The sequence below is a fragment of the Pteronotus mesoamericanus genome, unplaced genomic scaffold (genome assembly GCF_021234165.1).
Source record: "Pteronotus mesoamericanus isolate MK-2021 breed Mesoamerican mustached bat unplaced genomic scaffold, CSHL_Meso_final scaffold_99, whole genome shotgun sequence".
NCBI classification, from domain to species: Eukaryota; Metazoa; Chordata; class Mammalia; order Chiroptera; family Mormoopidae; genus Pteronotus; species Pteronotus mesoamericanus.
The window spans coordinates 265,930-286,915 of record NW_026555330.1 but is presented as its reverse complement, the minus strand read 5'-3'; the positions used below and the strand labels follow the sequence as shown (position 1 = coordinate 286,915).

The 20,986-nt window shown below is 41.0% G+C and overlaps 1 protein-coding gene across 9 annotated transcripts in view; it reads left to right on the top strand.

Moving 5' to 3' along the window:
• The window catches only part of LOC129063685 (myomegalin), a 161,291-nt gene that overhangs the window by 56,886 nt on the left and 83,419 nt on the right, over positions 1-20,986 (top strand). For all 9 annotated transcript variants that reach the window (XM_054564750.1, XM_054564740.1, XM_054564741.1 and 6 more), the window contains 4 exons: positions 7,378-7,454; positions 9,991-10,114; positions 10,284-10,459; positions 13,767-13,884. In XM_054564750.1, the coding sequence (XP_054420725.1) occupies positions 7,378-7,454; positions 9,991-10,114; positions 10,284-10,459; positions 13,767-13,884 (495 nt within the window). The remainder of the gene's footprint in view (positions 1-7,377; positions 7,455-9,990; positions 10,115-10,283; positions 10,460-13,766; positions 13,885-20,986) is intronic.

Sequence of the window (20,986 nt, the reverse complement as noted above, 5' to 3'; positions counted from 1 at the left end):
TGCTAAATTAAGCCCAGCCCAGGTCTATTTGTGGACCCAGAGGCTCCAGCCAAGGGAGAGATTCGTCCCGCTAAGGAATGTTCTGGGAGGGGGAGAAAAGCACTGAGATCATTGGTATTTATGTGTATGGTTTCTCACTTGCCAGATCATTTGGGCCAGATCAGCAGGGGCTTCTGGGCTCAACCAAGGTTTTAACAGAGCGACCCTAGGGAATGGATAGCTGGAGACATACTGAGAACAGTTTAAATCGGAGAGCACTGTGTGCTCCACGGCAGTGTGTATATGGGGACCTCTGAGCTCAGAGTCTAACTAAAACAAGCCCAAGGCACCTCATGTTTTCTCTGTATTTTCTAACACACTTGGCTTTTAGAGCAGTTTTAGGTTCACAGCAAAACTGTGCTGAAGGTCCAGAGAGTTCCCATACACATGCGCAGCTTTCGCACCATCAAAATCCAAAAACATCTCATTTCAATCTGTCTTTTCTTGGGTTCTTTAATTTAGTGTTGACCAGAAACAGCTCTGTCTCATTTTTATGACTCCTGCATCTTCCTACCTTTGGGGAAACCAGCATTCATTGAATATCTACTCTGTGTCAGAGATTTTCATTCTATCTTTTCCTTTAATTTTCATAATATTCCCGAAAGGTAGTTGTTAGCACTTAAAGGAACTAAAACTTAGGTTTAGTGATTTATCTCTAGAATACAGAGGTTGAACTATGTGGAACTATGTGAACTACGTAAAACTGTGAAAAATGGTTATATCTGGACTTTCCTATGATACAACCTAAATAGAATGTGAGAGAACTAGTATTTTAGTTCTAAAGCTTACGTTCTTTGCATTGTACCACACACTGCCCTAAGTACCAGATTCTTTCTTTTCCTTTGGTCTGTGCTGCAGTTTCAGATTTATATCTCCCACCCCTTGAAAGAGTAGAGCTAGGGGCCTGGGAGGAAGGGTCTAGGAGGCTAAGCTGGAATTCCGGGGTGGACCTGTATTGATTTGTGTATCTGCTGCTATTTATAGCTGCCACCTGTGTGCATTTCCATACACTATCTGATTCTGGATCTCTTCTGTTTATCACACTCCACTGTAATCATCTGTTTAATTGCCCCCATAGGCTGTAAATTCCCTGAGGACTGTGATTATGTCTGCCTTGCCCTATCTAGTACCTATTAGGGTACTTTGCAATCCAAAGTGGGTGCTTCAGCTTCATGAATATTTGATCAAAAAAGAAGTAAACAAATGCTGCCATCTCACAGGTCACTCCGTCTTCTGCCCAATGAGTCCTCTCTCTGCCTCCCTCCCTCCCTCCACTCCGTCTGTCCATACACCTGACCTCCTTAGAACTTCTTCACAGCCTCAGTGTTTACTCAGATGTGACTGTCTGTGTTTGTCTACTCAGGCTGGGAAGAGAACGGTATTGTTCTCAGGCCGCTGCTAAGGCCTGACATGGTTTGGGCTTGAAGGACTGACCTGAATAGAGGAGCTTTGCCATTTGGATGTGGATCCTTGTATTATGTATTGTACGAGTATAAACTGAAATTTTCCACTTGGTTTTTTCCACCTCTTTGTCAACTGGACATTAAAGCAGGTTCTGGCAAGAAAGTGCCCTGTCCTTGCAGAATCTTCTCGTTACAGAGGCTGTGGACACTGTCCTGCTGTCCCTTCCCTGGCATGGAGAACACTTGTTACATGTTGTGGCAACTTCTATGTCTAAACTGGGGCTTCACTGCACTAGCAGAAGACAGTGAACCTGGAGTCTGTAAAAAGGCAGAAGTTACACCTCTGACTAAAGTCTTTCCTTTACCATATGGTCTAAGGACTGTTAAAAAACAAAATTCAACCAAGTAAATTTGAAGATCTCATTGGCTTTATTAAGCAACTCATGCATTGGACAGCATCCCATCTAGCAATTAGAAGGATGACCCCAGGAGTTGTACAAAATGGAAGGTTTTTACAGGAAAAGAGTGGGGAAAGGGAGCTAACAACAAAAGGAAAGGATTGTTTTTAGATCACTGACATCTTCTTTTGGGAGGAAGGGAACAGAGAGGGTTTTATCAGGCAGATTGCCCCTTCTTTATGTGGGGGATGGAAGGGCCCATGTGACAGGTGACCTCATCGGGGCTGACCAGAGAATTCCAGACTGGCTGGTTAAGATTATGTTTCTGGGAAAGTCTGAAATGGCAGTTAGGTCAGTTCTTAAATCTAGGTTTAGCACAAGTGACGCCATTTTGGGCCTGTGGCTTTTTCTTTCATAAGACGTAATGTTTTGCATTTGAACACCTTCTGGCTTAAGCGCCTCATATCTACCTAGAAGATGAGCAATGAAGGTGGTATAATAATTCTTATGGGCAAGAGGGAGAGGTTCTGGTTGGATTTAATTGACTATGTAAAAACAAAAAGTGTTGAGAGTCCCACAGTTAGTGGCAGAGCCAAATATTTAGAGCCACTTCGTTCTATTTTTGTTTTAAAACTGGGTGAATGGAAAGAAACTTCATTTGCACAAGAACACGCTCAGAAGCTACTAAAATGTGTTTTTAGGGATCGTGCAGGGCTCAGCACCCTATCCCTTGGTCAAGAGAGTGGAATCCTTATGAAAACAGTGCTTTACCCTGATTTATAGGGCTGTGGCTTTGCCTCACTGATACCAGAGAGGCCTAGAAAAGAAATTCATTCTGCATACACAAAATATTTGTGAAGTACACTTTTCCTAGAAGAGATATGACTCTACATAGAAAAGGCTTTAAAATAAAACAAACTACTAAGCGTTACTTTTCACTTTGGGTGAATAATCAGGACTTATATGAGAGTCTGCTGGCAGGACTTTGAGACTCTTCTTCCTGCTAAACTATTTTCTTTTTAATTCCTTTAGTCTATAGAATTGATTTAGAGTGGGATTTGGCCGTATTTATATTTGTCCGAAATAAAGACCTTTTTACAGACGGGCTGCCCCTGTTTGGCTTGGTTCCTGTTGTCTTAGCGGGGCAGGGCCCGTCCCTTCCCTCACCGGCCGGCCTCCACCTCTTACTACCCTGAGAGCTCCTTGGAGCGACGCGTAGGAATATGAAGTGTTATGTGGTGTGTCATATGGTGTGTCAGCGTGGCAGTATTAGAAGAATGATACTATGAAAAATCAGAGGTATAAGGAATGACTTTTAGTGGGGGGAGATAGAGTAAGGCTTCATCAGGGACATGCGTTTAATGATGCAGGTTCAGGGAGAACAGCGATATGGCACCGAGAAAGCACGGGCCACGTGTGTGGGAGATCCCGTTAGACGGGAGGAGTATGGTGGGAAATAAGGCTGGGTAGTTAGGCTGAGGCTAAATTTTAAATAGACTATTAATCAGGCTTAGTTGTGTAAAGTTTAATTGCTGTGCAGTTAAAAGCCATTCAAAGTTTTTTGACTAAGGGGAGTCAACTAATCAGAGCTAAATGGTGGAGAAGCTGAGGTTGGAGAGGCCAGTTATGAGACTATTTATTCTGACCCCAGTGAGAAAGAAGGAGTGTCTTACAGGATGGTGACTGCGGGGGCTGCACAGGAGGGGCGGGACTGGAAAGAGCAATTGAGGAAAAGGAAAAAGGACTCGTGGACGACAGTGTGGTGATTGCTGGGCGGCAGGGGAGTGTAAGGGGGCTAAGTGGTAATGGAAAAAATACAGTAAAGATTCACACCCCCTCCCCGCAGAAAAGAAATGTGCAGCGCTCATCTCTGTTACAGAAGCTTGAATTACCACTTAGTTTTAACTACTCTAACTTCCTAGGGCTTTTTAAAACATTTTTTATAACAATTTGAGATAAAATTCACATATCATTATTACTCATTTAGAGTGTGCAGTTCAGAAATGTACATGTCAGCATTTTTAGCACATTCACACAGTGCAAATATCATCACAATTAATTTTAGAACATTTTCATCATCACTCCAAAAAGAAACCCCAACTTATTAACCATCACTCCCCTGTTCCCCTATCCCTCCTCAGCCCTTAGTCAACCACCAGTCTGCTTTATTTCTCTGTGGCTTTGCTTATTCTGGACATTTCATGTTAATGAAATCATATACTGTGTGGTTTTTTTGTGACTGACTTCATTCACTTAGCATAATGTGTTCAAGATTTACTCATGTCGTATATGGCATTCCTTTTAATTGCCAAATAATAATTCCATCATATGGCTATACCACATTTGGTTTATCTGTTCACCAGTCAATGGGAGAAATTTTAAAAAGTTATTCTAAAACTTTGCAGTATGAAATGTTTGTGCGTGAAATTGGGGAGCTCCTGAATGGCAGTTGTACATTTTGGATTCTATAGAAATTTCTGTCTCAATACTGCATTTTCTTACCTACAATGCCTTCCGCCCTTCTCTTTCTTACTCACTCATTAAGTCTTCCTTGGGGAATGAACCCAGGGATCAAGCCCACAACTTAGGTATGTGCCCTGACTAGGGACAAACCCGTAGCCTTTTGATGCATGGGACAATGCTCCAACCAACTGAGCCACCCAGCCAGGGCACTATTTCCTTTTTTCACAAAGTATTTTTTTTTTCTTTTTTTAGGATTCACTGTGACATGGCTTCTGTTGGGGCAAAATGTGAAAATCTTATTATTTTAAAAAGTGAGAGCCACATTTTGGATTATATGAGCAGTAGATCATTAATAGAGTTAAAATTGAAGACTTGAAAAGGGGTCAGGTTGCTGGTTACTTCTGACTGCTTTTAACCCAAGTCTATGTTGAACTTTGCAGTAAGCACCAGGGTGGGAATCAGTTCAGCAGAATCTTATGTTTCCTGTGGACTGTTGTTGAAGCTCTGACACGATGTTCCCTGACACAAAACAAGCTACCAACATAAAGAAAGTCTGATTAAACATTATTTAACTAGGAGTGATTTTTCTGCAGAAAGAGGCTATGGGTCGGTTAGACTTTAATGTTTTAAATTGGTAGGTACTTGGATTTCCATGTGGTAAGATTCTGTAGCACCTATGAAATTACTTTGATCCACTAGAATTACTGATCTTAAGATCTAATCTTGTAGAGATGAAGCTATTTTAATAGTTCTGTGTGAGACTCATAAATTTCATTGTTTGATTGAATAGACATAGTACTAAAGCCTGGAGAAGTAATTCTATTTTTTATCTTTCCTATTTTTTTTTTCTTTCCCTCCTTTTCATTTCTCTTTTCTATTTAGAAGAATAAAGTTAAGTTAACATGAAGAATGTTCACTTGGGTGTTTATTTGTATTGTAGGGGCCTGGGATAGCCTACATTTTGTGTAATAATTTTTTTCCTTTCTATGACATAATACTAGTTTAATATGGCGTTATGGCTGAGAACTTCAGCTATCCTTGTCAGACAAGGTAAATTATTGTTTTTATAATTAAGAATAGTTAATATTTTTTGAGCACTTACTGCATGCCAGGTACTATGCAATGTGCTTTTTGTACATTATTCAGTCTTCTTAACATCCTTCTAAGTTCTCTGGTGATGCCCCCTTGATAGATGAGCAAGTTGAGGCTTTTAGAGAGGGCAGGTGATGGCCAAGTGCTGTTCTCACCTGCAAGGCCCATGCCCTTGGCCACTGCCCCCACCTATTTCAAGAGTACACATAATGTAGCACATTCCCTAATTTTATGACTTACTATATTCCACTAAATCAGGGAAAAATTGGCAGCGTTTCTTGACCTGATCTCTGGCTGAAATGCTGGACTGAGTTACTGTTTTTATCTTAGAGAGGAACCTTCTGGGTTTCAGTTTCCTTATTTGTTAAAATGAGGGACCTGGAACAGGGAAATGCTAAGGTCTTCAAATTTGTGAATCTTTCACCAAATTAATTCAAGTGTTCACATCATTTTCTTAACTTGGATTTAGAAGAGACAAAGCCCATATAATTTACATTCTCCATATTTACTCCCTTTAGAGGTAAATGTTTTTCCTGATGTGGCTGAGGAGGTACTAGGTAGCCTGGGAATGAAGGGGAAGTGAATGGAGTTGGTCGAGCTGCCGCATGTAAGGCAGTGTCATAGGGCTCTAGGTGTATTGTGTACATTATCCCATTTAACCTGCACAGAGTCCCCTATGGGATAGGCATCATTGTCCTTATTTAAAAAAGAAAGCAACCACACTGTACCCATGAGAACTGAGGCTCATACGATGGAGCCCATAACATAGTATTAATAAAATTCTTCCTGCTTAATATGTGGTGGATTTCTTCAGAGAAGGGACTGACTCATCTCTGTGCACTCAGCTGTAAGTTTGAATAAACTAAATCCCTGAACTGATAGATTCCTCCTTGGTTACCCTGCAAACCTGCTCCTCTTTTTAACTTGTTCCCTAGTTAAGTTAATAATGTGCATTACCACCCACTTCCTAGAGCCACAACATCGACTTTGCTCCTCCCTCTGGTCTAATCGGAATCTCTCACAAAGCAGCGAGCCCCGTGGGATTCTGCCTCTGCGAGGTCTTCTGAGTCTTTCCCCCTGTGCTTCGTTGGCCTCAGACAGTCCCCATCTGTATTCTGGTCAGTTGCTTCTTGACTCATCCATCTTCTTCACATCTGCCATACATTCCTTCCTCCTTCCTTGGTACAGATCGGATCACATTTTGCCTGCAGCTCCCTAGCGAGTTCTTGTTCTCTACTGAGGGCTCTCCAGTCTTCTTATCATGACTTTCACGAACTAGTTGTAAACGGTTTCCTGCACTGACTTCCCACCCCTCACCACACAGCAGGCCGCTTCACTGCCCTAGACACTGTATGTGCGACCTCTCACCGAATCTTTGTTTACTTTACTTCACTTGGGGTGCTTTCCTTTCCTCCTTCTCTTTGTCACAATCTGATTCGCTGGTACTTCACCTTAATAAAAATTGATTGTTCCCTTCATAGATCTGCCATCAGAATCTCTTCTTACCATAAACAAGTGCAGTTTATGGAGATCCAATTTTATTATAAAGTGTATTGTTTTTAAACACGTTCATAACATAGCTTCTTTAAATAAGTCAATCCCTAGGTGGATTTAAAATACAGTCCTATATACAGCACTTTGGTTTCAGGAACAGATCTATATGTTGATAAGAAAAAAAATTTTTTTAATGTACACTCTTGTCTTCCAATGCTTTAGCGAGCAAACAGGCTCGGGCGGTGTTCGTCATCAGCGGCAGTGATGAAGGAATTAGGAGAATGGGTAAGGGGCTCCGGGGAAATCCTGAAGCCGCACGGTTCGTTCGTCACTGGCTGGGTTACAGAACCCACACCTGTGTCGAGGGCCGTGAAAAGGGCTGAGTTAAGATGACAAGTTGTGGGCTGAGGCAAGATCAAGTGGGAACCTGGTTCTGGGGCAGAGGGTCCGTGGCAATTAATGCCAATTAATACCTATGTGTTTTTCAGAACATCGAGCTGAAGGTCGAAGTGGAGAGCCTGAAACGAGAACTCCAGGACAAGAAACAGCATTTGGATAAAACTTGGTAAGCTGCAGTTTGCACTGGTTCAATTCTGGTCTCTTCAAGGGTCTGGCTCACTAACCTGAGGACAACAGAGTTGAAACCAAATTCCTTACCCTGAACTCTGGCATCTGGATGCCGTGTCCCATTCAGGAACTGAAATAATGTGCTTTCTTTTCCTTGGACTCTTGTTCCTAAGTCTGATAGACGTTGCTGTAGATTGGTGAATTCACCAAACCTAAGCTTATAAACTTTCTATTCAACAATCTACTACTAACACCAAGGCCTAGCATAGAGTTTGTGGAAAATGGGCATGCTTGTCTACTGCTGGTGAGAGTGTGAATTGTAGCAAAATTTTTGGTATGTGGCACTACCTATCAAAGCAAAAAACAAGCATTTCTTGTAATCAAATAAATCTTAGAAAATCTTAGAACGAATTTGTTCCCTATAAATGAAAGCATGAGTGTGAAAGGATAAATATATAAGGATGAATACGAAATCATTTGTAATAGCAAAAACCTAGATTCAACTATGCTTCAGTAGAACATTGGTTGAAGGCATTTTGATATAATCATACTGCGGGGTATTATGCATTCATTAAGAAGAATGAGGTAGCTTTTTATATTACTATCCTGGTCGAAGTCTCTGATAGACTAAGTAAGCGGGAAAAGTGCCGAGTGATGTTTATAGTGTCAGCCCCTTTAGGTAAAGACAGACAGTCCTTTCTGTGTGCCCATGTGTTTGCTTGATTATGCATAGAAAAAACTGGAAGGTTATATATCAAACTCTTTAACATTGCTCATAGCAAGAGAGTGAGATTGGCATTTGCAATGGGGAGAAGACTTGATTTTTTCTTTATATATTTTAGTGTTGTTAAAATGGTTACTTTTATAGTTTGTAGTTTTTATAATTTAAAACATTAGTTTTAATTATTAAAATTGTCATTAAAAATAATTTAAAGATTATATCTTGAGTTCAGTATACATTCAGTCTGATCTGATGTTCTTTCTATTGCTACAGTGTAGCTCTTGATATTTAGGATGACAAGTCTAGCAAGCTCAGAACACTCAAAACTAGACTCAGTAATACATAGTATACTGGTATTATTAAACACTAAAGCATTAAGTGAGCTGGTAGATTTGAGGAAAACTTGTAACAATTGAGTAATAGATTTTGAGATTTGTATAATGCTTTAAGAAATGTTTGTGTCATTTCAGCTTTTAATTAGGTGGCGTTTTAATTATATTATTAGAAATGGGAAAACTAAGGTACAGTGTTAAAGTCTTCTCAGATGAGTGGCAGAACCTACATCTGGCACCAATTCAATGTTCTTCTGACTTTACAACAGCTGTAGCCTGTTAAATCAGGAATTCCTGGCTAACTGAGCACTCAGAAAATGTGTAACTTCTGTTCTCAAAATATTATAGTTAGGTTTGTTCTATTGCATTTATCAAGGAATGTGGAGTCAAAGTAAAACTTGATGATTCCAGAGGTCTGCCTGTTGAGGGGTCTTTCTGTTTGGGGTTATTCTCATGACTGGTGTCTCTTATACAGCTAAGACCCTTTTGTCCCCAAAAGGCAGTATAAAGACATGGATGCTCAAGCTAAATATAGCCTGTGGATGGTAAGGGATCCTGTAGTCTTCAGGGAAGCTCCAGTTGATCTCCGTGGACAAAACATTCAAATATTAAAGTACCACTGGGTTAGGATAGAGTAGCTTTGTTTTATCAAGAGCCTATGAAGGTTCAATATTGTTCTCTGCCCTGAAGACAAAAAGATAGCTCGTGGTTCTCAACAAATGGCTTAAAACAAGAATAAAACCAAACCGGAATTAAGATCATTCAGCACCTGATGCTGCCCCCAAATTTCTAATCCTCAGATATCCAAGAGCAGCTGTTGCTAGCTAAAAATAAGCTGGTGACACCTGACCCACTTCATGCTAGCGCCTGGACATTCATTCCTAAGGACATCAGAGGAGCAAAGCTGGGCCAGAACCCTGAGCTTCCACAGATTAAATGTCTGCTCTCTGCAGGGGACCATGGGAAAATGGGATCGAACTCTGGACAGGTAGCCCAGATTCAGGACAGATGTTTATGGGTTTCTGACTCTAAAGGAGGAGAGCATTTCTTTCTGTCCAAATGGATATTCTAACCCAGCAACCTACATGGAAGGAACACTCTAAATAAAAATAGCAAAAAAGGCTGGGAACTAGCAATGCACTCTGGGAGGACAGTCTGTATGGAAGAGTCCAGGGACCGATGACAGTGAACACGGATGCTGAGTTGTGAACTGTTTGATGACCACCCACTTCCAAATGAAAAATTCCCCTCATGAAGCTGTAGCAATAATGAAACTGCTAGGGAGTCAAATGTATTTTGATTGACAGGCAACAAAAATTTAGAGGTTCTAAAAGATTACCTGAAAAAGTTTTAAAGAGCAGTTCCATGAATAAATGCAGAGGGGAAAATGCTTCATTTTCCTCCTCATCAGTGTAAGCACTCATGGGTTCACTCGCTCAGTTACATGACTGGCTCTGACCGGCCCATGCTCTGGGTTTTAGTGCTGACGTGGAGAATCTCAGCAGCCAGAATGAAGCGGAGCTCCGGCGCCAGTTTGAGGAGAGACAGCAGGAGACGCAGCATGTGTATGAGCTCCTGGAGAACAAGATCCAGCTTCTGCAGGAGGTGAGCAGGGCCTCCAAAGAGCCAGGGCTCCTCTTTCCCCACCGCTCTGCCCCCTGCACGCACCTTTCCCCCCTTACTTTGCTTCCTACACTCATCACGTGTCCCTGTGTTGTACACTCCTAACCTAGGCGGGCACTTTGCAGCCTCTCAGCTTTTGTTCTTCCTGCAGGAATCCAGGCTAGCAAAGAGTGAAGCTGCGCGGATGGCAGCTCTGGTGGAAGCAGAGAAAGAGTGTAACCTGGAGCTCACAGAGAAGCTGAAGGGAGTCACCAAGGACAGGGATGATGTACCAGAAGACCAGGTCAAGCCTGACCAATACACTGAGGCCCTGGCCCAAAGGGACAGGTAGGTGGCTTTGGTGCTGTGTTTCTCACTTGTCTTCTGCCTGCTCTTGAGGCTATGAGTGCATATAGCAGCTGTACTGTTCCCTTTTAAGGACATTCAGTGTCCATTTCTAAGACTCAGTGGCTCCCACACCAAAGCTTTTCTTTCTAGGGTTGAGCCTTCAATGGTATTTATTAATGGGTGTTGGCAATCAAGAGTCCAAAGTAGTTATAAATAGAACAGTCAAATGGTGTGAAGCAAGAGATGTGGATTCGCTTATTCTGCAAACGTTTATTGAGCACCTGCTACATTCCAGACACTGGGCTAAGCACTAAGGTTACAGACATGAAAGACCCAGTTCTCTCATCGAGAAACGTTACATGATGTTAGTAAGTTCTCTGATAGAAGTAACATGGGATGCTCTGGGGACATGTGGGATTGTCATCTATTCCAGACTAAAAGTTTCTTAAAGGAGCTGAAATCTGAGCTGAGTTTTGAAGAATGAATAGAAGTTACAAGAAAGCATAGGAAGTGGATGGGGAAGGGAAGCGTTCTGTGCAGAAGAAGGAACTGTGGAGGGGAGACACAGGGAAGGGCATGTTTCAAGACCTGCAAATAGTTCTACGTAACTAGAGCAGAGGGTCTGGGGAAGACCAGGGAGAGGTAACTGTATGGACAATAGGACCTGATTGTGCCAGCTTTGTATGCCATAGATAAGGAACTTGAATTTGTTCCTAAAGGTAATTGGGCAGTTGGTAAGGCCACTGCTATCTGGATAACTGCAGCAACTTCGAGCTCTTCACTTCCGTTCCAGCCCCTCTCCAGTCTATTCCAATCTAACGATTCAGAATTTTGAAGCAAGGGACTCAACATTATCACATTAACAAATAATTTAGCCTCTTAGAGGAATGATATGATGGTGGCACAAAAGCTTTAAGTGGTTTTAACTGAATAGGTTAAAAAAACACAATGTACACACAATGACCAATGTGATGTAAGACACAAATTTGATCATGCCATTTAAAATGCTCTCCAACACCTTCAGGAGATAAGATCCATTCTCCTTAGTGTGGCCATTGAAGCCTTTTGTGATCCAACCCCCGATTTCTCCCAGAATCATCCTCCACCATGACCCCTTCATATGTCACTGATGTTTCTTGAACTCTTACTACATAGTTGAGCTGAGTAATTTACATTTTTGTTTAATTCTCCTAACAGTCCCCATGAGTTAGGGGTTATTATGCTTCATAAATGAAGAGACTGGCGTTTACAGAATTATGTAACATGGTTTCAGGCATAGCTGGAATCCAGAACCTAAAGCCACCCTGCCTCTGTGTAAGGCAGTCACGCCACGTCAGGTCTCCAGAATCTTGCTCGTGCTCTTCGTTCTGAGGGAGGCATCTGTCTGTTCCCTCCTGGTGAACTGTTCATTCTTAAGAACTTGCTAAGGCATCCGTCGTTACCTCTGTGAAGGCTTTCGTGACAGCAGAGTTAAGTCTGTATTGTTGCTTTGTTTTATATACACATGTCTTCTGTGCCCTTCTCAGTGTGGTGCTGTGTTTTCTTTCAGATCTTCCTTGCTAGATTCCCTGAGACTTGGTCTCCTCTCTGCATCTCAGTAAACGCTTGTTAAACTAAAAGAAAAAAGGGAAAAAATAAAGAAAACTTTCATACCTGACAAGTAAATTGAGGGGGTTCAGTGAGGTGGCCTTGAGCAGCTTTATGAAGTGGGAGAAAAAGATCATCTGCAGAGATGGAGGGTGTAAGCGATGAGTGAGGATGGGGGCTTGAGAAGAGTAGAGATGTTCCAGCACAGATACCATGGGAATTTGATATGGAGTCCACATTCATCATCATAGTCATCATTATAGTTTGCATTTGCATAATGGTCTTAAGTTCTCAGCCCAAAATCTTAGCTGATCCTCATACCGTAAGTGAATATATAATTTGACTTTCTGGTTTCCCTTGCCTTTCTGCCCAAGGTGCTATCACCAGCTTACACTTACATAGCCATACTCATCACACTTGGAAACATCATCTTCACAGAGCCTCTTCCAAGGAAAGATGTCTCTAGTACTGTAAGACTTACAAACAGAGAAGCTGCAAGATATGCCTTGCACATTGTAGATAATGAATAATGGTTGATTTAAACCTATGGTTTGTATATTTCAGCAAAGCATAAAGACTTTTAATCTAGGCTGAATGTCCAGTCTCTTCTCCAGCCATTGCCTTCCCCCAACCTAACCCACTTTTGCCTACCAGTGACTCTTCCCCAAGTATACCGTAGTTTGCAATGTACAATGTGCTCCCATGTATAATGCACATCCATATTTTTGGCCCAGACTTTCAGGGAAAAAATCTTTCATTTTAATTCTTTAATTCAATTATATATTTACTTATATTTAGAAACAAAACCGATTATCATATTCCAGGCTATTATTTTGCATGTGGATATCGTTAATGCTTTCTCGAATTACGCTTTTAATGCATAAGCATTATAAATAAAAGAATTAAAAACATTTATATAGGTACAGAATTAGTACTACACATGCATAATGCACATCCTTATTTTTCCCTCAAAAATTCGGGCACAAAAGTGCACATTATATGCAGCAAAATATGGTATCTTGTATCTAATGCCTTCATTCCCCTGGTCAAGCTCTTTCCTCTGAGTCTGGAAAACAATCCAGTCTTCAGAATCTCTTCTCCTGAGCTTTCCCTAGACTCTTTCCAGTGAAATGAATTACCTTTTTATCTGTGTTCCTATAGTTCAGTGGCAGTACCCAATGTACTACATGGTATATACGTCTCTGATATGGTAGCACTTACTACATTCTGTTACTGTTATTTGTTTCTATTGCTGTGTCTCCTCACTCCCCAAACTCTTGGCACATACCCTAAAGGAATTTAAGTTTGTATGGAGCACAGATTGTGTCTTTCCAGCTGTCTATTCCCAGTCCTTGGTAGAGTGCATTGAGTCTACATAATGGTTATCTAAGAATTTTCTTGGGTGGAACAACAACAACAACCTCCAAACCCCACTACTTCTGGGCCCTTATTTCAAGAGTTACATACCTGTAGTCTATAGATCCATGGATCAGCTTCAGGAGGCCCATGAACCTGGTGACGATGTAAGCAGAAAGTCACTTGTGTAAATATGTGGGGGTTGGAGCAGAGCATGTGTGGCTTCCTGAAGAAAAGAACCAGAGAATTCAATGACCCCAAAAGCTAAAAACCTACTGTACTGAACTATGCTCTCTTGGAGTGGGCTGAAGGTAATAGTAATATCATGACCATAATTGTTGGTCTTTCTTTTTCTTTGATCCAGACAAATTGAAGACCTGTGCCAGAGCCTGGCTGCCCAGGAGAAGCTTGTAGAACAGCTCTCTCAAGAGAAACAACAACTGCTCCATCTGTTGGAGGAGCCGACGAGCATGGAAGTACAGGTGAGATCTGAGCCACGCTTGCGGAGGCACTTGCTTCATGCTTTCATGAGTCCTGCTTTTTAATATCTAAGTCTCTGAGCTTTGATTTCTGTGTGACAAATGACTACATACCTATTGGTTTAAAACCATATGCTCGTATTTTGCCATGTATAATGTGCACCCACATTTTGCACTCACATGGGGATTATAACCCATAGTATGTAATCATTATACCCATATATAATGTGTATCGTTATTTTTCCCTCAAAAATTTGGGCCAAAAGTACACATTATACACAACGAAATATGGTACATTTATTACCCCACAGTTTCTCTAGGTCAGAAGTCCAGGAACGGATTAGCTGGTTTCTCTGCTCAGGGTCTCCCAAGTCTGAAAGCAAGCTTTCAGTTGGGCTGCTTTCTCTTCTGGAGGCTTACCTATGAAAGGATCCACTACTAAGTTGTTGAAAGAATTTATTTCTGTGTGGCTATAGATGTTATGGCAGCTTGTTTCTTCATAGCCAGCAGTGGAGAGAGGGGAGGAAGAGAGAGAAAGAAACAGAAAGACAGAGAAACAGAGAGAGAGAGAGACAGAGAGGCAGAGAGAGAGTGGTGTTTTTCTCAGTTCTAGACACTCTTTTTAAGGGACTCATCTAATTAAGACAGGCCGACCCGTGTGCCATCCCTTCTGGTTAACTTAAAGTCAACTGAGTAGGGACCTTAGTTATACCTGTAACAACCCTTCACTTTTTCCATGTAACATGTCATAACTATGTAGAGATATTCCATTTCCTTTTTCTTATTCTGTTGGTTAGAAGCAAGTTACAGGTCCTGCCCATACTCTGGGAAGGGGATTATACAAAGGTGTGGAGACCTGGGTGTGGGAATCAAGGGGGCCACTAGAATTTTTCCTACTACACTGAGTGATTTATAAGTCTATAGAATGTGTAATGTGGTTTTAATGTTGAAGAGAGAACCCTCACTATGGTGAAAATAATTGCACTGATCTATATTATTGGCCTTGGAAGTTGCCCCAGAGGGAACTCCCACCCTCCATTGGGCTTTTAATTTACTAAAAAGATACATTCTAAAGGAACCCTAGAATACACCTGTGTCCAAACTATATACACAATTATCAGGTGTTCTTAGAGATCTTTGACCCATAACAAAGTAAAATACATGTGGTTAAATTTACTAGTTCACATATACAGAGAGTGGAATGAGGATAAAAAAGCAGTGATAACAAGTTAAAAGCAGGTTTCCCAACCTTTCCGTGTCATGACACAAATAACAAATGGTAACACTTGGAAGGTGTAGTGGCAAATGGCTGGAGCGTCTCACTTGGAGGGAAAAAGCCAGTCTGGGTGCTTAGGCCACAGCGAGGGCAGAATAAATCACTCTCTTGGCCACACTTGTAAACCTCTTGAACTGTGGCTCCATTTTGCTTGGAAAGCTCTGGTTAATGCACTCAGAAAATGATGCCTATACCTACAATGTGACAGCTATGAATAAAAATGAAAAGTTCATAGGCTTTTTGTAAGATATATATTGAAATATATAGACATTTTCTCTTTTTTAAAGATTTTATTTATTTATTTTTAGAGAGGGGGAAAGGAGGAAGAGGGGGAAACATTAATGTGTGGTTGTCTCTTGCACGCCCCCTGCTGGGGGCCTGGCCTGCAACCCAGGCATGTGCCCTGACTGGGAATCAAACCAGCGACCGTTTGGTTTGCAGGCCTGCACTCAATCCACTGAGTTACACCAGCCAGGGTGAAATATATGGAAATTTTCTGATGGGACTCTTGAAAGGATCCCGTAACACTTTTTTAATGGGAAAAAACCTGCCTGGTAATTAGAATTGGATTTCTATCCTGATTCTTTCTTTATTAAATGTATGACTATGAGTTATCACTTTCTCAGCTTCCATATGTATAAAACGAGGAAATTAGCCCAAATAATCTCCAAAGTCTCCTATAATGATGGCGTTCTATTATAACGAGTCCAGCATCATCAGAAAAAGTGTATAGTCCCCAAGGTGAGCACTTTGAAAGACATAATAGGCATGTGAATTCTGAAATAAAATCACTCTCATTGCTCTCGTTTTATATTTACAGGCACATAAATACAGATACATTTATGTATATGTACTTATTTTCATCAGTATCTTTGGTAAGCACCCACAGGGGTATATGTACTTCAGTATTTGCAGCGTGAGTGAAGGGAATTGGGTTGGTATCAGATTTCAGAAGACTTGAAAAACAGAAAGATTACAAGGTCAAAGAGACTAAATTATCCCCATCTATTCTAAAGGGACGCTTAGAACAAGGGTAAGTACAGCATTCGGAGGATAATAACATCGCATGGGCAGAGAAAGAAATGCATCCAGTTGCATAAATGATACCGAATTGATACGTTTCTCTAATGTTGCCTGGTACCCACCTATAAAGATCTGTTGTTACTACCCAACTCTTTGTACATTTATAAACCTGATTGTATTGTGCTGTTAATTCTGTAAGACAGTGTTTGTCAAACCTTTTCATAGGAAATGACCGTATGTCTGCGGTAGTCTGAAGGTGAGACCAAGGCTGGTCATGGTTGGAGGTGACTGCCCATGTCCTCCTCTGTACCCATCCCGACCTCGGAGCCGAGGGGTTGGCATCTTAGCAAAGTGGTGGGCCACTCTGAGGCACAGTGGCTGGAACACTCAAGTTGGAAAGCTCTGTCACAGGGGGCCTCTGACAATAGTTTTCATATGCGGAGGACAGAAAGCATCCCAAAGCCTATTTCATAGTTTCTCCCTTTAGGTCTGAGCCTTATGGGGAAAAAAAATAAGCCCCAAGTACTGGCCAGTGTACATTGTATTATTTTATATTATCATCTCTAAGACAGGCCAAAGTGGCCTGGCCAGAGAACGCAGCCTTCTAGTGAGCATCCAGATTAGCATCTGAAAATTTCCTTCTGCCAGAGTGTGTTCAGATTCCACAGAAGAGGAAATTGTTTTGGGCACTGTGCTTCTATTTTATATTCTATGGCCTAGACAGGAAGAAATGTTAGAATGATTTCTATAGTATCTTGGAAACTTGTAGCCATACACAAGTGGTTCACATTGAGTCAAGTCCATGTTTAGAAAAAGAATCCTGACCTTTCAGTAACATTCTAGTATAAAGTCTCTTGGGTTCAGGTCTTCAAATTTGAATCCAAGTGTCAACACTTTTTTTTAATGTACGGCCTTGGGCAAGTTACATATACCCTTTGAGTAATTTCCTTCTCTTTAAAATAGGCACAACAATTCCTAATGTTCAGCCTGGGCTGGATGTCTTGCTTGTTGGTTGGAGCGTCGTCCCGTACAGCAAAAGGTTGCTGGTTCAGTCCCTGGTCAGGGCACATACCTAGGTTGCAGATTTGATCCCCAGTCTGAGTATATACCAGAGGCAGCTGATCAGCATTTCCCTCTCTTCCTCTCCTATCTCCCTTTTCTTCTTTCTTCTTTCTCTAAAAATCAGTAAGACACATCCTCAGATGAGGAATGGAAAAAAACTCCTAATATTCAGCTGTTCAACTATTTGTAAGGACTAAAAATAACATGTATGAGGTTTCTAGCATATTACTTAAAACATGATAGCTACTATTATCATTATCCATATAGCAACCTGAAAGAGAGAAAGGCTATTCTCAAAATGAATAGCAGCTATAAAGACATAGTTGATGAGTCAGATATTGTAAACTGATTCACATTGTAACTATCTTTGTTTTACAACAAAGACAAAGTTAATAAATATAGCAGTCGTTTATTAGTAAGATTATGGTCATAATTCTCCCTCTGGACTTGTTAACGTTGCATATAGGAAAAGTATTTTATAAGCAAAAATCGAACTCAGAGTTGTCAGTTTGAGTTATTGCTTCTCAGGAGGACCACAACGGAGTATGAATGGTTCAGGGCAAATTGGTCACAATGATAATTATATCCCACTTTAATCTCTTAGGCAAAAAGAAATACTGAAACACTTTGTAATATCCTGGGAGCATTTAGTCACACTCAAATGGTTCAGATTATTATAAAACATAGAAGTGAACTTATAGGATTTCTTAAATACATATTCCCAGTGTAATTTAAAATATTTATCAATGAACATTCAGCAACTTTTCTGTAGTAATGAAATCAGCACATATTGTAACATTTTCTATGTGCCAGGTGCTGCTCTAAATACCTTATATATTAACTCGAATTAATTTAAGTCTGAAAACCACCCTGTGAAGTATATATTGATGTACGAGACATAAAAGAAAGTAATTTATAATAAAATAATGTTTATTTTAATATGTAAATTCTTGAGCACAGCTATATTAAAAGACATAAAGAAACAGATGCCAATACCTGTAACGAAAGTCACTGTGACTATCACAGTGTCAAATGTGGTCTGAAGTTTTAAGTGATGTTAGAACATGCAGGCGTGTTTACTCACGCTTCAGAAATGGCAAGTGGTGCCCTGGCTGGTGTGGCTCGGTGGGTTGTGCGTCGGACTCGTTCCGGGCTAGTGGTGATGCCAAGGTGAAAAACTCTTGGTAATTTCTAAGGGAAACAAAAGTAACCCTCTCTTAATTTACATACCAGTTCGATTTATGGAAAATTCAGTGTGCATTAATGTGTTCAGATAATTATATAAAGTTTTATTACCTTGATCAGTGCCCCGTGGAACATTTGAAAGTCATTCAGATGTCATGCTTTGTTTGTTGCAAGTTATGTAGCACTCTTTGCCCCACTCATTATTTTAATGACAATAAAAACAAGAAACACCTCCATGAATTTGCAAAATGTACTTTAGCAGATTGTACAGTTGCTCAGTAGAGCCACTGGTCTAGGAGGTCTTAGCCTTCCAGTAACAGATTGGCATGTGATGGACTAGAATACAGGCTGATAAATAAAGACATAGAGCCCTAGCTGTTGTGGCTCAGGGGATAGAGAGCCGGCCTGCGAACCAAAGGGTCACCGGTTTGATTCCCGGTATCAGTCACACGCCTGGGTTGCAGGCTAGGTTCCCAGCAGGGGGCGTGTGAGATGTGACCACACATTGCTGTTTCTCTCCCTCTCTTCCTCCCTCCCTTCCTTTATCTAAAAATAAATAAATATATAAATCCTTTAAAAAAATACATAGAAATGTACACATTGTGCTTATAGGGAGAATATCTACCTATGGAGGTCAGAGAAAGCCTCGCATGGACGTCACCCTTGACCTGAGCCTTAAACACTGAGTTCACCAGGCAGAAAATAGAAGTGCACTGTAGGCGGGGGGAACAGTATATACGGTGGTGTGGAACATAGTTGAGGAATTGGTATTACCAGATATATGGGAAATGTTGGAGAATGAAATGCATTGCTAGAAAGTCCTGCAAATGTCAAGCTAAGGACTTCATGCCGTAGGCAACAGCAAATTTGAAAAAGAAATCAACCAAGGGGATTAAAAGCATATGATTGCATTTTAGAATGACTGGTGGTTATTCAGTCTGAGGATTGACCGTAGAGATAATTGACATCACCCCTTGAGGTAGTAAATCATGGTTTGGCACAGCTATTGACTGCTTCATCTAATCCATTCTGTGAATTAGATAGGGGTTTAAAGATTATTATAAAGCCAATTTTAAAGCACTTTGTCTCCCCCCTCTGTATACAGTAATGTGTGGCAACTCAGCCTTTGCTCCGGTGTTATCCTTATCTGCTCGTAGTAGTTGCATTTTAGTTCCCTCAAATAAGACACACTGTTTTGATACAGATTATTTGATTTAATTGATTTTACTATCCCTCCGTTTTCCTTTCCCATTTTACCAAAATATTTTACAGCATCCATTTTGGCTGGAGTGTACTCGTACAACACTTCTGAGCTCCTATTACATAATTAGTTTCATAGAACAACAAAAAAAAATGCTTAAGCTTGACATGCCACCGGTCGACCGCACTCCATACTTGCTTCCAGTCACCATATCCAGTCCGATCCATAGCGCGTGCTGAGAGTTCTCAGGAGCTGCTTGATGTGTCATCTGTTTCACTAGGGAATCAGAAAATCAAATAAAGCAAAGTTTACAAAGCGTCTCTTGCCTTCTTACTGAAGGCATTGTCCGTGTTGCAGGGAAAAACTGGCAGTGGTTATGGTTATTGGTATTATTCCCTTCTACAGAATGGTGGAAGCTTCATCTCAAAGAACCTTTTAAATGAAAACCTATCCTGGAGGGTGTGCAGGCAGGGGAAATGATGTACTTGCAATGGAGAGGCCAGAGGAATTTGCACTTTGTTTCCTTCCTTTTTTTCTCTTCATTTTTTCCCCAGGGTAAGGTAGCCAATATTTATGAACATGTAATTTCACTGTGGCTGGCCTAAGAAATGAAACAGGACAGCAGAATTAGGAAGAGGCATACATTACACGATCAGGCCTGCACACGAAGCAGCAGACCCTGAAGCCATTGCATTTCTGGCTTGGTTGGAACCTAATGCAAATAGCACTGCATAGTGAGGCGCATTTCCTAAAATAGCAAACATTCCAGTGTTACCATGGAGAGGTCTGAAGTGGAGGTTCGCACAATAATGCGCTCTAAAAACTCAAGGCAGACACTGAAAACCTTGCAGGGATTATTACCTCAGGCAGCTCCAGCCAACTTCATAGATTTTTTTTTTAAGAGCAGCTTTTTGTATCCCCTTTCTTAAGCTGATGAGTGCTGATGCTGGAGATTCACAGACAAATCTTCATTCAACATCACTGTCTCCTAGACATAACACTCACTGGGGACATGTGTCAGAAACAGGTCTCATCAGCTGAGAACTTCGTAGTTCTGACCCTTTAGAGAACCAAAGGAAGTGGAAAAATAAGGGGCTTCTTTATAGCTTCATTGAAGATATTTATTGAGCACTTACAATGCACATAGTCCTGGTAGGTGAAGGAGGAGGAATACAGAATGTATGTAAGGTTTCATCTCTACCTCCTACAAATTACAGTCTGATTGGAAGTTAAGAAGGTCACTGATGGAAACAGAATACAAGGCAGTAGAGAAAAAAATCTTCCTGGGCTGGGGTGAGCAGTGAAGATTCCAATCTGTGAGGCATGAGTAGGATTTTAATGAGATGGAAAGGAAAGGC